General features: G+C 39.5%; 1 protein-coding gene across 2 annotated transcripts in view; it reads left to right on the top strand.

The window, feature by feature from the left end:
• Window positions 1-12,461, top strand: part of MCC (mutated in colorectal cancers) — a 357,260-nt gene that overhangs the window by 95,970 nt on the left and 248,829 nt on the right. The window contains exon 1 of one of the 2 annotated variants that reach the window (XM_019532487.1): window positions 3,175-3,800. The exons of the other annotated variant lie outside the window; for it this stretch is intronic. Coding sequence (XP_019388032.1) covers window positions 3,744-3,800 — 57 coding nt within the window. The 5' untranslated portion in view covers window positions 3,175-3,743. Of the gene's footprint in view, window positions 1-3,174; window positions 3,801-12,461 lie in introns of those variants that run through there. 2 annotated transcript variants of the gene reach the window in all.

Raw genomic sequence — 12,461 nt, 5'->3', positions numbered from 1 at the left:
GGGGTCTTTAAGAGGAGGCTTGATGCCTACCTGCTGGGATCATTTGAGCCCAGTTTTTCTCCTGCCCAGGCAAGGGGTTGGACTTGAAGATCTACAAGGTCCCTTCTGACCTGACTTCTATGATTCTGTGATTCTACGTGGAAAGTTGGAAAGAGATAGTGACTAGCTGTGGTGTGTTCATGTGCTTAATTTCAGAATGGTTTTTGATGTTTATAACTCACGATAATTTTGACACAGCTTTTTTAAATTTTGCCAAAACATACTTCTTTGCCGTTAGAATTAATATAGTAATTTCCATGCTAGAACAGTTTTCCATATTAAAGATCAAAATATAGCTTTTTATTTAATCTTACTGCAACTTGAGGCTCTGATCCTGCAGAGATATAACCACCTGTATAACTTTACAACATGAGTAGTTAGTGGGGCTACTGACTGCACAAAGCGAAGCAGGTACATGCATCTTTTCTAGTTTGGGGCCCCTAGTTCTGTCCTTAGAACACAGTGAAAAACCCTTGAGAATTGCTAAGTACCTTTTTACATGAAAAATGAAGCAAAATCATAGAATCATAGAAACTTAGGGTTGGAAAGGACCTCGGGAGGTCATCTAGTCCAACCCCTGGCTCAGAAGGGCCAACCTCCTCCTATATCATCCCAGCCAAGGCTTTGTCTACCCAGGTCTTAAAAATCGCCCAAGGACAGAGATTCCACAGCCTGTTCCAGTGCTTTACTCCTAGTGAAAGAGTTTTTCCTAACATCTAACTTAGGCTTCCCCTTGCTGCAACTTGAGACCACTGCTTCTTGTTCTGTTATCTGCCACCATTGATAACAGTGTAGCTCCATTTACTCCCTGCTCATGCTTCCTTTTTATAGTTCAGAGGTCACGTAATTTTATATCATCTAAGTGCAGCGTTCCACCATTACTACCAAGAGTCATCTGGGACAAATGTAAATATAGTTTAAGTGTTTGGTTTAGCCCCGCATTCGTTTTTAGTTGGATTTTTTTTTTGGCTGAATTTTCTGTTGTCCCTGAGCATGTCTGAAAGTATTTGAATTCCAGTGTTGATTTATTTGGTTTTTTTCCCCCAAGTATAATTCCTAATCTTTTTCAGCTTTATAACTGGCAACACTTGAAAGCAAGAGAATAAGAGTATTAGCAGTATTTGGGTGCACAAAGTGTGGAATCTTTGAAAAATGTTTTGAAAGTTGTGTGTCATATGCATATACTACTGTACCAAAGCTTCTTTTCTGGATTATAGGGTCATGTGTCAATCTCTCAACCAATGCCTAGACAACCACTAGTGCAGAAAGACCAGCTAAGAAAGTAATACAAAGATGGTTTGAGCCATATCTTCCTATCTCAACCAGTTGGGGTATGTTTTGTGGGTGGGGAGTGGTAATCCTGCAAAGAATAATATGTTTCAGCTTTAATTATAATAGTGTTAAAGGATGAGGGGTGAGGATAAAGTCTAGGTCTTCGCTGTGAATTTTACTTTTTCACGGTACAGTTATTTCTAAACTTCCACTCAGGTTTAATTTAAGTTAAATAGAAGGTGAACTTTGAAATCTAAATAAGTCAAGGTTTGCAGTGTACCAAAAATAGTTTATGGTAATTCACTGTCAGGCCTCATTGTTTTCCCAGAAGAAAATCCATCTAGTCTTATAGTCTGCAGGCAAGTAATATTCATAATCATAACTGATGTGGACAATAAGATAAGAGCATATATTTCTCAATACTTCTGTGTCTTTCAGTCTTCCAGAAAGGCCAGACTTTACAGAGGTCACCTTTCTATGCAGAGCTGCTGGGCTGCTGCCAGCGGGAAAGCTCACTCTTTCTGTTTGTTTTCCCCTCTTGTTCCTTGCTGTGCTGCAATAACATTCTGCCAGCAGAGAGCAGTGCCACCTATTATCAACAGCTGAGGGAAAGTGCAAATGAACAGATGCTTGGCTACATTGGGAGGAACACAGGAGAATGCTGAGGCCATTGACTGGGCGGTTGAGATGAGACAGAGAAAATAAATTTCAAATGACAGGAAAGAGTACAGAAAATTTAGGTGGAAGACAGAGTAGGTCTCATTTAGATAGGGGCAAGAAAAGACATTATGTACTAGAATACAAAATTAGGAAAATTATGTGGCATGGAAGATAGAGCCAGAGTAAGTCAGTATACTAAAACTGTACTTAAAGTAGCTATGTCTGCCAGGTCTTGGGGGGGAATCCCCAGATCCTAATCTACCCTAGGCAGTGCCCATACTCAAAAAGTTTAGGTGTTAGTGTTTTCAATACCTTTTGTCTTTCATCTTTATAAGCTTTTCAGTGTCATTAACAGGAATTATCTTTGTATCCAATTATTATAATTGATCCTATGATTAAAAAGCTTGAGCAGAGGCTGATTTTCCCATTGCTGCTCTTGGCAGCATTGTTCCCTTTATAAATGCATTTGCCAGATATGCAAGGATTGTGTCACAGGCTTATGGATTTATTTTTACTCTTCACTAAGAAACACTTCTTATAGGAGTTGATACTTTAAAAGTATTGTGGATTAATTACTCCAGGTGATCAGACAGGCGTCAACCACTGGTGCTAGGACACTACTGATTTTCAGCAGTTCTTCCCAGCCAAGCAAAGCAGAGTAAATTTGGGGTGAACAGAGCGCTTAGGTCAGCCATAGACTTTGGGAAGGGGAGGAGGCCGGGAAGACAAGGCATATATTAAGATTGTTGTCTGGCCTATCAGCACGTTCTTTGTAAGAATCCATGGTCCTAAGGATTCTTCTTTACTACTAGTTAGATGCTGAATTCAGGTGTTTTTACTTTTTGTTTTATTTGGTAATACTGGTATTTGCCCTAATCTTTTGTAAAATTGTTGTCCTATGTCAGATCTATGTCTTTGTAATAGAGCTATCAGATTTGTTTAAGACTTTCTAAAACAATACAAAGAAGCAAATTTAATTGCTTGTGAGAGTAGGGAATATGTGAATTTGCTTCATGGTTATCTAGGTGGCTTTTCCTGTTGCTTACTTTGCTTTATAGTTTTGCATATAGCATGTATACAGAAGGCTGGAAAGATGCCTGCAATTCCAAAATGAACTCTCTGTAGCTCTCTCTCTCCCTCCCTCCCACCCACTCTCTCCTTTAGAACCGCCCCTTCCATGCTCCCTTTAGCTAGCAGCAAGACAGCTGTGTTTGATCATAAACCACTTACAACTCCAGGCTCAGTGGAAGAGGAAACTTTAGCGTGAAGTGCAGCATCGGTTTGTCTCTGCTTCTCTTCCCCTTCACTGAAGACTTAGCAGCACTCTGTGTTCTTGCAGTGAATTTGTGTGAAGCTCATGAAATAGTTCCCAGTACATTTAACTCCTATGGGAGATGCCCTCAAAGCTAGCTGGGAAAAAGGGCAAAATAAAACTAAAGGCAGAGCTGAATCATAGATTTCACGTGGACTTGGGCAATTTTAGTATTGAAGAGATCATTACGGTCTGTCTGCATTCTCTGCGATCGTGCTCTCTGCAGTGTTAATGAGTCTCTTGCAGGAATGGATTGTTTGTGAAATGAAAACCGATTAGGCTGTTTTAGGAGCCCTTGCATCATTAATTTAGGCTGTATAATTGTTGACTGAAAATGACTGTCTAGAGCAAAATGTGCAAGACAGAAAAATCTTGGAGGAGAATGAAGTGTTGAATCCATTGAGCAAAGGTTGGAAACATTAAAATCTGTAGAAAGAGCCAAGCCTTGAAAACTCTAATCATGAATTCTGGAGTTGCTATGAAATATGGAAATGACTCCTCTGCAGAGCTGAGTGAGGTAAGCAGATCCAGTGTCCTTGGATTTTTTTTGTTATTATTTATTTATTTTAAATACTGTATCATTCCCGCTTGGGCTTTTAGTCTGCAGGCAGTTCTATTAAAGATTAATAGAATGTGTATTTTTGTTCTAACTTGCAGTGTTAGTCAGGAAATGACCTGAACTCGCTTGCTTTTCTGCAGTCTGAGTAAATGGTAAAAGGCAAATGGTTATAACCAAGCAGAGACATTTTTTTTCTCTTCTCCTGCAGCAAGGATTCCCTCACCTCCCAAGTGCTGCATTTATACATAGCATTCCTTTTTGTAGGAGGTAGAATACACAAAGATCCCAATTGAGATGAAGCAGATGGTAACTAATTTGGAGTGAAGAGCTGAAAACAAACAGCATTATTAAGCCAGCAACTTCAGTAGAATCGCATGGTATATTTGATTCTTTTCAGCCAAGGTATGCTGTTCCTTCAGATGAGATAAATATTTGGTTGGGGGAAGGGAGAGGATATGAAGCTATGGAGAACTTCTTGTTTTTCTCCTTGCAGCCTGTCGTAAACTACTATATTATGTATTACTTTGTGTTGCAGACATGTCTGCAATCTTTATGCTTTTATAATAGTATGCTTTTAAACAGTTTGGAAGTAAAGCCATATCAAATATTATGCAAAGGTTTAAAAGCAGTACATTACTAAACTTCATCATCTGATGGTTACTGAATTGCCTTGGGCACATCAACCTAATGGAGTTGATAGTTTTGAAAATTGCTAAATTTTGGCTACAGTGTACAACCCAGAACTGCTTACAGAGATTACAAGTGGTTTTAATATTCTACAAAATACATTCTACAAAATGTTTCCCAGTTTAAAAAAAAATCCTTTTCCCCTTACTTTTATTTTATACTATAATTCATTTTTAAGCCATCTTTACACAAAACATTTCTCAAAATATTTCCCAGAAAAGGGGAGTCTAAGGAGTTAATAGCTTACAGAACAGGGTATCAGTGTCATACAACTAGAAACAACATACTGAGATGGGCAGCTGACAAGTAAAATAGAGACTAACAGCTATCCTGAGCAGACCAGCATGAGTGAGGTCAGTGGAAATGTGTGGGGGAGAATGGGCATCATACAGTTTGATATGGCATCAGCACAGGATTAGGATTTACATTTTCTTCTAGAATAGAAGTTTTATGTGCCTATTTGTCTGTGTAATAAGTCCTGTATAGTTAGTTCACTATGGATCTTTCAAGGAGACCTTAAAATTTTAGTCTCATCAACTCAGCATAACCTCTAAGTTCCTTGAATGTTTTTGTGAAACGTGCCCTTAGACAAAACTGTCCTCCCCATCACATTTATGCAGTTGTATGCACATATATGCACGCTTATTGGTTGCTGCCTTCCATTCTCTCTCCTAACTTGGGAGTAGGTTTTGCTTTTGTACCCATTTCAAAAGTGAAAGTTTCCAAGTTGTGTGATAGCCAGTGGAGCATTGTGAGAGGAGAATGCTAGAGGATAGCCTTCAAGAGCAAATGACATGTCACAGCAATACTTGCTTCTGATTGACTGCATTTCAATACTGTTTCTGATTTTTGAGTCTACTTCATTTAGTCCCAAGACAAGACTTCAAGCTATGTTATTTCTTCTGCTCTAATTCAGTGATATTTCTTCTGACTTGTTAACTTCGGACACTGGTCTAGGGCAACTGCCAAGTGCAACACAAGTCCTGGACCATCTGGAGCAGACTCTGCATGGGGGCACGTATCCTGGACCAGCCCTGCATGGGTGCTGTGTGCAGTACAGGTCCTGGGTCATGCATGTGAGGCTGGTCCGGCAGTGTATGGATGAACTTTGAACCTAGGGGCTGGCTCCAGATGTGCAGGCACGTGCAGTTTTTGGCACCACAAACCTCTTTGTGGTGCCACAAACCGCGTGCCCAGCACGTTAAGCAGGGAAAGGGCAGTTTGTCCAAAATGAGGTATTTTGCTCTGCACCAAGTGAACATGTGCAGTGTGCTCAGTGGCAAAAATAGCAGCAGCACAAATTTGTCCTGCTGCTATTTTTGCTACTGCAAACGCACACCTCTGCAGGTAGGGACATGTCTGGGGACAGGGGGCTGGATGATGGGGCTATGTGGTCTGTATCTTTGACACCCCTGATATAAAGGAAACAAGTGGAACTAGTTCATTTTCCAATAAATCCATTGAGTTTCTCTCACACCCACCTCTTACATCCCATTTATGTATCATGCCACCTATTGCATCGAGTTGACTAGCAGGTATGGCAAGTGGCTAATACATACAGCAAACATAATTATTCAACAGGGGGATTAGGGGGCATCAGTATCTTTGTTAATGCACAAATTCTAGCCATAGAGTTATCATTAAGAGAATGAATGGAAAATGTATAAAGCCTTGAATATACATAGCATATATGGAAGTGTGCATGCATTTTAATATACACATTTATAGTGTGCATATTTATCCAGGTAGGCAGAAAAAATAATTGCAATACATCAAATTTCCAACAGATATTTTTTCCTGAGTTTTATATCTTTTTTTTTTAGAAAAAACAATCTGTCCATCTTCTTCCTGCCCCACCCATCCAATTAGAGATTAAAAAGTGCAGGAGTGGGGTTTGCTTTTGATTTGCTGATGTACTATGAATTTAATCTCTCATTTTATTGTATGAGTAAAAAAAGATCTTAATAACCTGTTTTCCTTTGTTTCTTTGTTGGTTTTGGTTCACAGTGAAAGCAAGGAAAAGCATCACATAAAGCAAGTCATGACCCACTAGAGCAGTTTGATTTCAGTGCTTCCCCAGCTCCAGAGTTCATGTTGTTGATATTGGTGCATGGATCAGCAGCTCCTCCATGTGACCCGTGCCCCCCTCCATGCTTCCCCTAAATCAGAGTTTCTTCACCTTCTGAGCCTCAAAGCACCCATGGTTAGACTTGAGGCACCCCTTGAAAAATGCCGGCTCTTATTTTTCACTCTGGTTTTTTTTTTTGGTTTACAGAAACTGCTCTAGCAGTTTTTTCTGTTGCAAAGAACTCTGAAAGACCACAGCTGTGGATGTCTATTTGAAGTCTCTGGGTTTGTCTTGAGTCAAGCTTGTAAACTTAAGTGCTAACATTGTGTGGCACCCTGTGTCACCCTTGAAAGGATCTTGAGGCACCCAGAGTTCCATGCACCCTGGTTAAGTATCACTGTCCTGAACCCTTTTCTAGAAGACAAATTAAAAGTCAATATGACATTTGACCAGATAAACTAAATTACTAACTGATGGGAAAAGGCAGCATTCTCCTTGCATGATATTCAGGCACGCAGCATTTTTTGAAAGTATGACACACTGGGAGAGGCTTGTTTAAAAAATCTGAAACCTGCTGATGACTATTTTTGCAATCCATCAGAATGTAGGTCAGATTTTGTTAACTTTGGAAATAAGTGATGAAGTCCAGCATGGTTTTCTTCCAGCATTGTGAAACAGGCTTGCTGCTGCTACTGTTGTGATACAGCATTACTTTGAAGAGTTTTATTTTATGAGAATTAATCAGGAAGCTTGTTTTGGTTTATGGACAATGTGTAGCACCATGAATTAAGTAATTGCTTCACGGTCCTTCATTTATCTAGTCTTGTGATACTGTACATTTTTTACTGTAGCTACACAATGCAGTATATCTTTCAAAGCCAGCACTGAATGTCACTGAAGAGGTTTCACAGGTAATGATTTATCCAGTTACAAAATTAATTGATAACATTAAAAGTGAAGAAGTTCTAGGAAAGAACTTCCACACTTTTTGGTAGTATTACTAACCAGCTGACTGGTATACAGTGAACTGTTTACATACAAAATACTGGACTTAGAAGACTGAAATTCGGATTACAAAGTGCCCAATCCTTCAGTCATTTTACCGTTCCTTATACGATTTTGAGTGCTTACATGACGGGAGTAAAGTTAAACATGTGCATAATTGCTTGTAGGATTGCTGTTTTACCAAATAAGTATTTAAGGACCAGGTTCTTCTTGGATGTGCATGAAAAACTCCCATCAAACTGAGTAGAATTAGGTTTCAGACAGCAAAAGCCTGATATTCCATTGTTTCAAAGCAGCTGTCATTTTAAGTGTGAAGGTTTTGTTTTATCTGAGTGATAACCATTTCCTCTCACTTTTACTATAGGCTGTGATAGGGGTATAATTTCTCCAAATGGGTAAGTTCTTTCCTCGCCAGTAAATTAGAAAATAACCCTTCTAGTCAGATGCATAATTTTGTGCCTCTGCTTCTCGTTATCTCTTCTTGGATCTCAGGTGTTCAGAAAATAAATGCTGTTGCTTACATTTGTCTGTCCTTTAACCACTGAGATTGCTTAAAACAGACCAGTTGATTTCCTGCCTACCTTTTTAAAAAAAGAACACTTACCAAACTATCATTTACAGTTTATTTCAAATAAATTGTTCAGTAGTCAAGGGACTTTTGTGATCCAGGAATGAGTTTTCATGGGAAGAGACTGATTTCACTTCTCATCATTACACTGCTTACTCCTACTTTAAAAAAAATCATGCAGAAGAACACAATATATAAGGCAAACCTTCTTGGAGTCCTATATGCCAGTCAGTAATGAGTGAAATTTGCAGTGGATCACGGGGTGGGGCAGATGCCAGAGACAGAGGGCCTGATATTTGGTCAATAGGGAATAATACTGCTTTGGAAATCCCCATCCTTCAATATTTTTGCAAGCTTTTCTGCTGTTTGTGAGTTGTGATTCTGCTTGTATATTGCAGCCTTACTGTACGTGGGAATAGTGCCATGAGAACTAGGAACAGGTTTCATATATATTTAAGGTTGAACAGAAAATACCTTGTGGATGGTTAGGGGAGGATATTATAAACCTGCAAGTGAGAGACGAGGTAAGGGCATTTTATACCTGTCAAACTCTACAGCATCATTTCTGTGGACCCATTTCAAAGTCTTGTGTGTCTTCTGTTCCCATTGATCTGTTAAAAGCGCTTAGCACTTCATAGTATTGCATCGAGTATTTATTTATTTATTTATTACATCAACTGCACAGCTATTTCTTTCCTGGCTTGTTCTCTCTTCCTGAATGTCTCTGTTCTTGGTTTTAATTTTTGTCTCCATCACTTGCACACTTGGCAAACTTATGCCCTTAATTATGCAGGATTGAAGTCTTCAAGATCACTGAGTACCATTTATTGCTCACATTTGTGAAGGACAGAGAGCATACAGGTTTCCCTCACTTTATGTGGGTTCTGTATGTGCAAATTCACTCTTATGCGATGACCCTCTTTATACCATTTGATATGTGTGAGGTAAATTTCACTCTTATGTGATCAGTATGGTGGAAGCCTGCAGTCAGCTGCTTTGTGTGGTACATTGTGGGAGTGATATGCACCAAAGTATGGTCTCCTGTGTGGATCTGTGCTCCTTGCTCGTTGTCTGAGACATGTTTCTGTAGTTGCCATTCCCATTATGGTAACATTCACCACCACCCTGTGCTTGTGTCTGTTGTTGGTGAGTACCAAAATTGTCATGTAAAAGTTGTAGAAATGGGTCTGGGAGTTGGTACAGTCAGGGTCTTGGAACACATCCCTGTTTGTTACATTGTAAAGTGGGTTCCTTTTATGCTAATTGGAGTCATGCACTGTTTTTCAGGAACACATGTACAGCATAAAGCAAGGGAAACCTGTATTTGTCCATTTACATTTCACTTTTAGTTACATTAGCCTGGTATTGGCTACCCTATACACCGATGTAAGCAGACAGGACTAAACCGACTGAACAAGAGTACCCATCCAGTCTTATGTCCCCTGAAGGGATAGAGCTGTTTGGTGCAGTTCAGAGATGAGTGATGCTTATGGGATCGGTACAGTCAGGGTATCCAGGTGCATTCTTTTGGATAAGCTTTGTTGCTGAGGTCTTTGATGAAACCCAGCTAAAGGTTTAGCTGCTGCCTACATACAGGAGGAAGTAGGTAGAAATATTAGTACTTGCCGTTTCTACTCTGTTACCTTAGTGAGTGAGGTGTAGTTTGCTGTCATCGGTGAACTATGCCCAGTTTCTGTTTTTGTCTTCTTGCTCTGCTCTCTACTGAATAGTTGGGTTTTATTAAATATTAACCCTCTGGAAGGAAACATTTTCAATATTATTGTTCTAAAGGATGCTTAAGCAGTAATCATGCAGCATAACAGCAACATCTAAAGAATTATTGCAGGTCTTGCTTGTATTGTCACAGATACCTAATTTAAGGAAGGGATTTGAGTAGAGAATTTAAATGGTGCAGCTCATGGATGGTAGCCAGGAAGTCTGGATGTAACTTTTAGATTAGATAAACTTCTTTCCTATGCCATAAATCTAATCCTGGTTATTCATAACTTGACAAAATCTAATTTATTTTCATGCTTTACTGTGCACACTTATGATGAATTGCATAGATGAAAGTATCCTTTAAAAAATGGGGGAGGGAGATGAGCAATTCTTGTGATACCTGCACACACTCAGTGTCTTAACAGAGATTGGTATAGTCAGGCTAGCTCAATGGCATGTTAACTTATAAGGGTCTTGTATTTCCAGTCTTGAAATCTGGATTAGAACAGAAGCTCAGATTTGTAGTCTGCCAGAGAGGTTGCATTTTTGGCATGACCAGTGCATGTCACTACCAGTGTGACTCATACATAGTATTTCTGGTATAAAAATTATAGTGACTTCAAAGCATGTTTGTCTTTTGGATTTGTGTGAGCTGCTTATCAGGCCCAGAATGTGTTTCAGGCTTGGATGTTATTAAATTGAAGCACTATAAAAAGATTACTCAAATGCTCAGACACTGGCAGTGCAGATAATGATGTTCTCCAGCCTCCTAATGGAAAAAAGGCAAAGATTATGTAACTTATCTGCCTGATATTAAAATAATTCCAGCTTTTAAAAAAACAAGTTTGAAAAATGCCCTATGGACTTTATATTTAATAAGGACAAATGCATGTTTTGAGAGTAACGTTTACAGAGTGTTGGAGTCCCAGGCTGTTTTTAGGGATGTTTAATATTATTATCCTGAGATCTAAAGGACTAGAAACTCATTACTTCGGAGCATTTTTAGCTGAAGCTCAAGAGATCCCTTCCCCCCCGCTCTGAACCTTTGTTGGAAGAGAGAAGCCTGTTGTCTTAATTAGCCTTCTAACTAATCAAGGCATAAATGAAAGTGTTGACAGCTGGAGGATGATGCTTCTGTTTCAGATGTTCTTATTTATTTGTTCCTCCAAACTGGACATGCACAGCAGAGTTATCAGTTTGTGTATGTGTTTGGATGGAGGGGAATGGTGAGAGGTCTCCTATAAGTAAGTGAGCAGTGTTTATAAGGTAGGCAAGGTTTTGACTTCAGTATTTGAATATGATCTCAAGAAGCAGAATGTCAGTATGTTACTGTTGTCTTTCAGCAGCTTGTTTTATTAACAGTGTGACTTTATGTAGCAGTTACATTTGCCATTTGTACTTGTGTGCTGGGAGTTTTTGACTTTCAAACAGAATAGGAAAGCCTGTGGGAGTTACCATGAAACACAGGAATATGGTCCCTATGGGGAATTGCATTGATCTCTGAATTCAAGGATTCTTTGTGATCAAGGTATGGAGGTTTGGATGAAGCTGGAGAAGGGATTGCTGCGACATGGACCAGTGTAGTACACTGGCTGTATGTCAGAATAAATTAACCTTCCTGTTTCTGCATGAATGACACAGATTTCATAGACATTAGGCCTGGAAGGGACCTCGGGAGATCGAGTCCAGCCCCCTGCCCCAGGGGCAGGAAGTCAGCTGGGGTCACAGGACCCCAGCAAGATAAACATCTAAATTTCTCTTGAAAGCATTCAGAGTAGGTGCTTGAACTACCTCTGATGGCAGGCTATTCCAGACCTTGGGGGCTCGGACGGTAAAGAAATTCTTCCTTATGTCCAGCCTGAAACAGTCTTGTAGAAGTTTATAACTCTTCAACCTTGTCATCCCTTGGGGGGCTCTGATGAACAGTTGTTCCCGCAGATCTTGGTTTGCACCCCTAATAAACTTATAGGTGGCCATCCGATCACCCCTGAGCCCACAGTTTTCCAGGCTGAAGAGTCCCATAGCTCTCAGCCTGTTGTCATAAGGTCTGTTTTCCTGACCCCTAATCATGCACGTGGCTCTTCTCTGGACTCTATCAAGAGAAGATTTCATTTAGAATCAAATAAATCTGAATTACAGAAGACATTCTTTGAAAGATCAGTATTTGGCTTAAGTCTTCCAATTTTGGTTTTTCCTTGTAAGAAATTTTCATAATTGAAATAAAAATATAAATTTGTGGTATGAAGGCATTCTTTTTATGGTTAAAGTCAATCTCAGTCAATCATATCAAATTTTTTTTAAATGTGAAAAGTTTTCTACATGTGCTAAATAAGGCTGTGTGAAACAGCACCTTTCCATTTCAACAATTCAATACGACAGTCCTTCATTTAGAGTTTCATTTAGTTTAAAAAATGCTGTTCTGTTTTGTTTTGTTGAAATTGTTTGGCTGTTTCAATGCTGTTTCGGTGTTTCGCCCATAGGTTATTGTGGGGAAACATTAAAATGCAGCAGGCCGGCAGATCAGGGCTACGCACCCCCAGGAGGACTCTGGCACAGCCCTCCCAGAGGGTGC

This window comes from Crocodylus porosus, unplaced genomic scaffold (genome assembly GCF_001723895.1).
Source record: "Crocodylus porosus isolate Cpor-Errol unplaced genomic scaffold, CroPor_comp1, whole genome shotgun sequence".
Classification (NCBI taxonomy): Eukaryota; Metazoa; Chordata; order Crocodylia; family Crocodylidae; genus Crocodylus; species Crocodylus porosus.
Note: the sequence above shows the minus strand (reverse complement) of the source record. Positions and strands in the feature narration are given on the sequence as shown.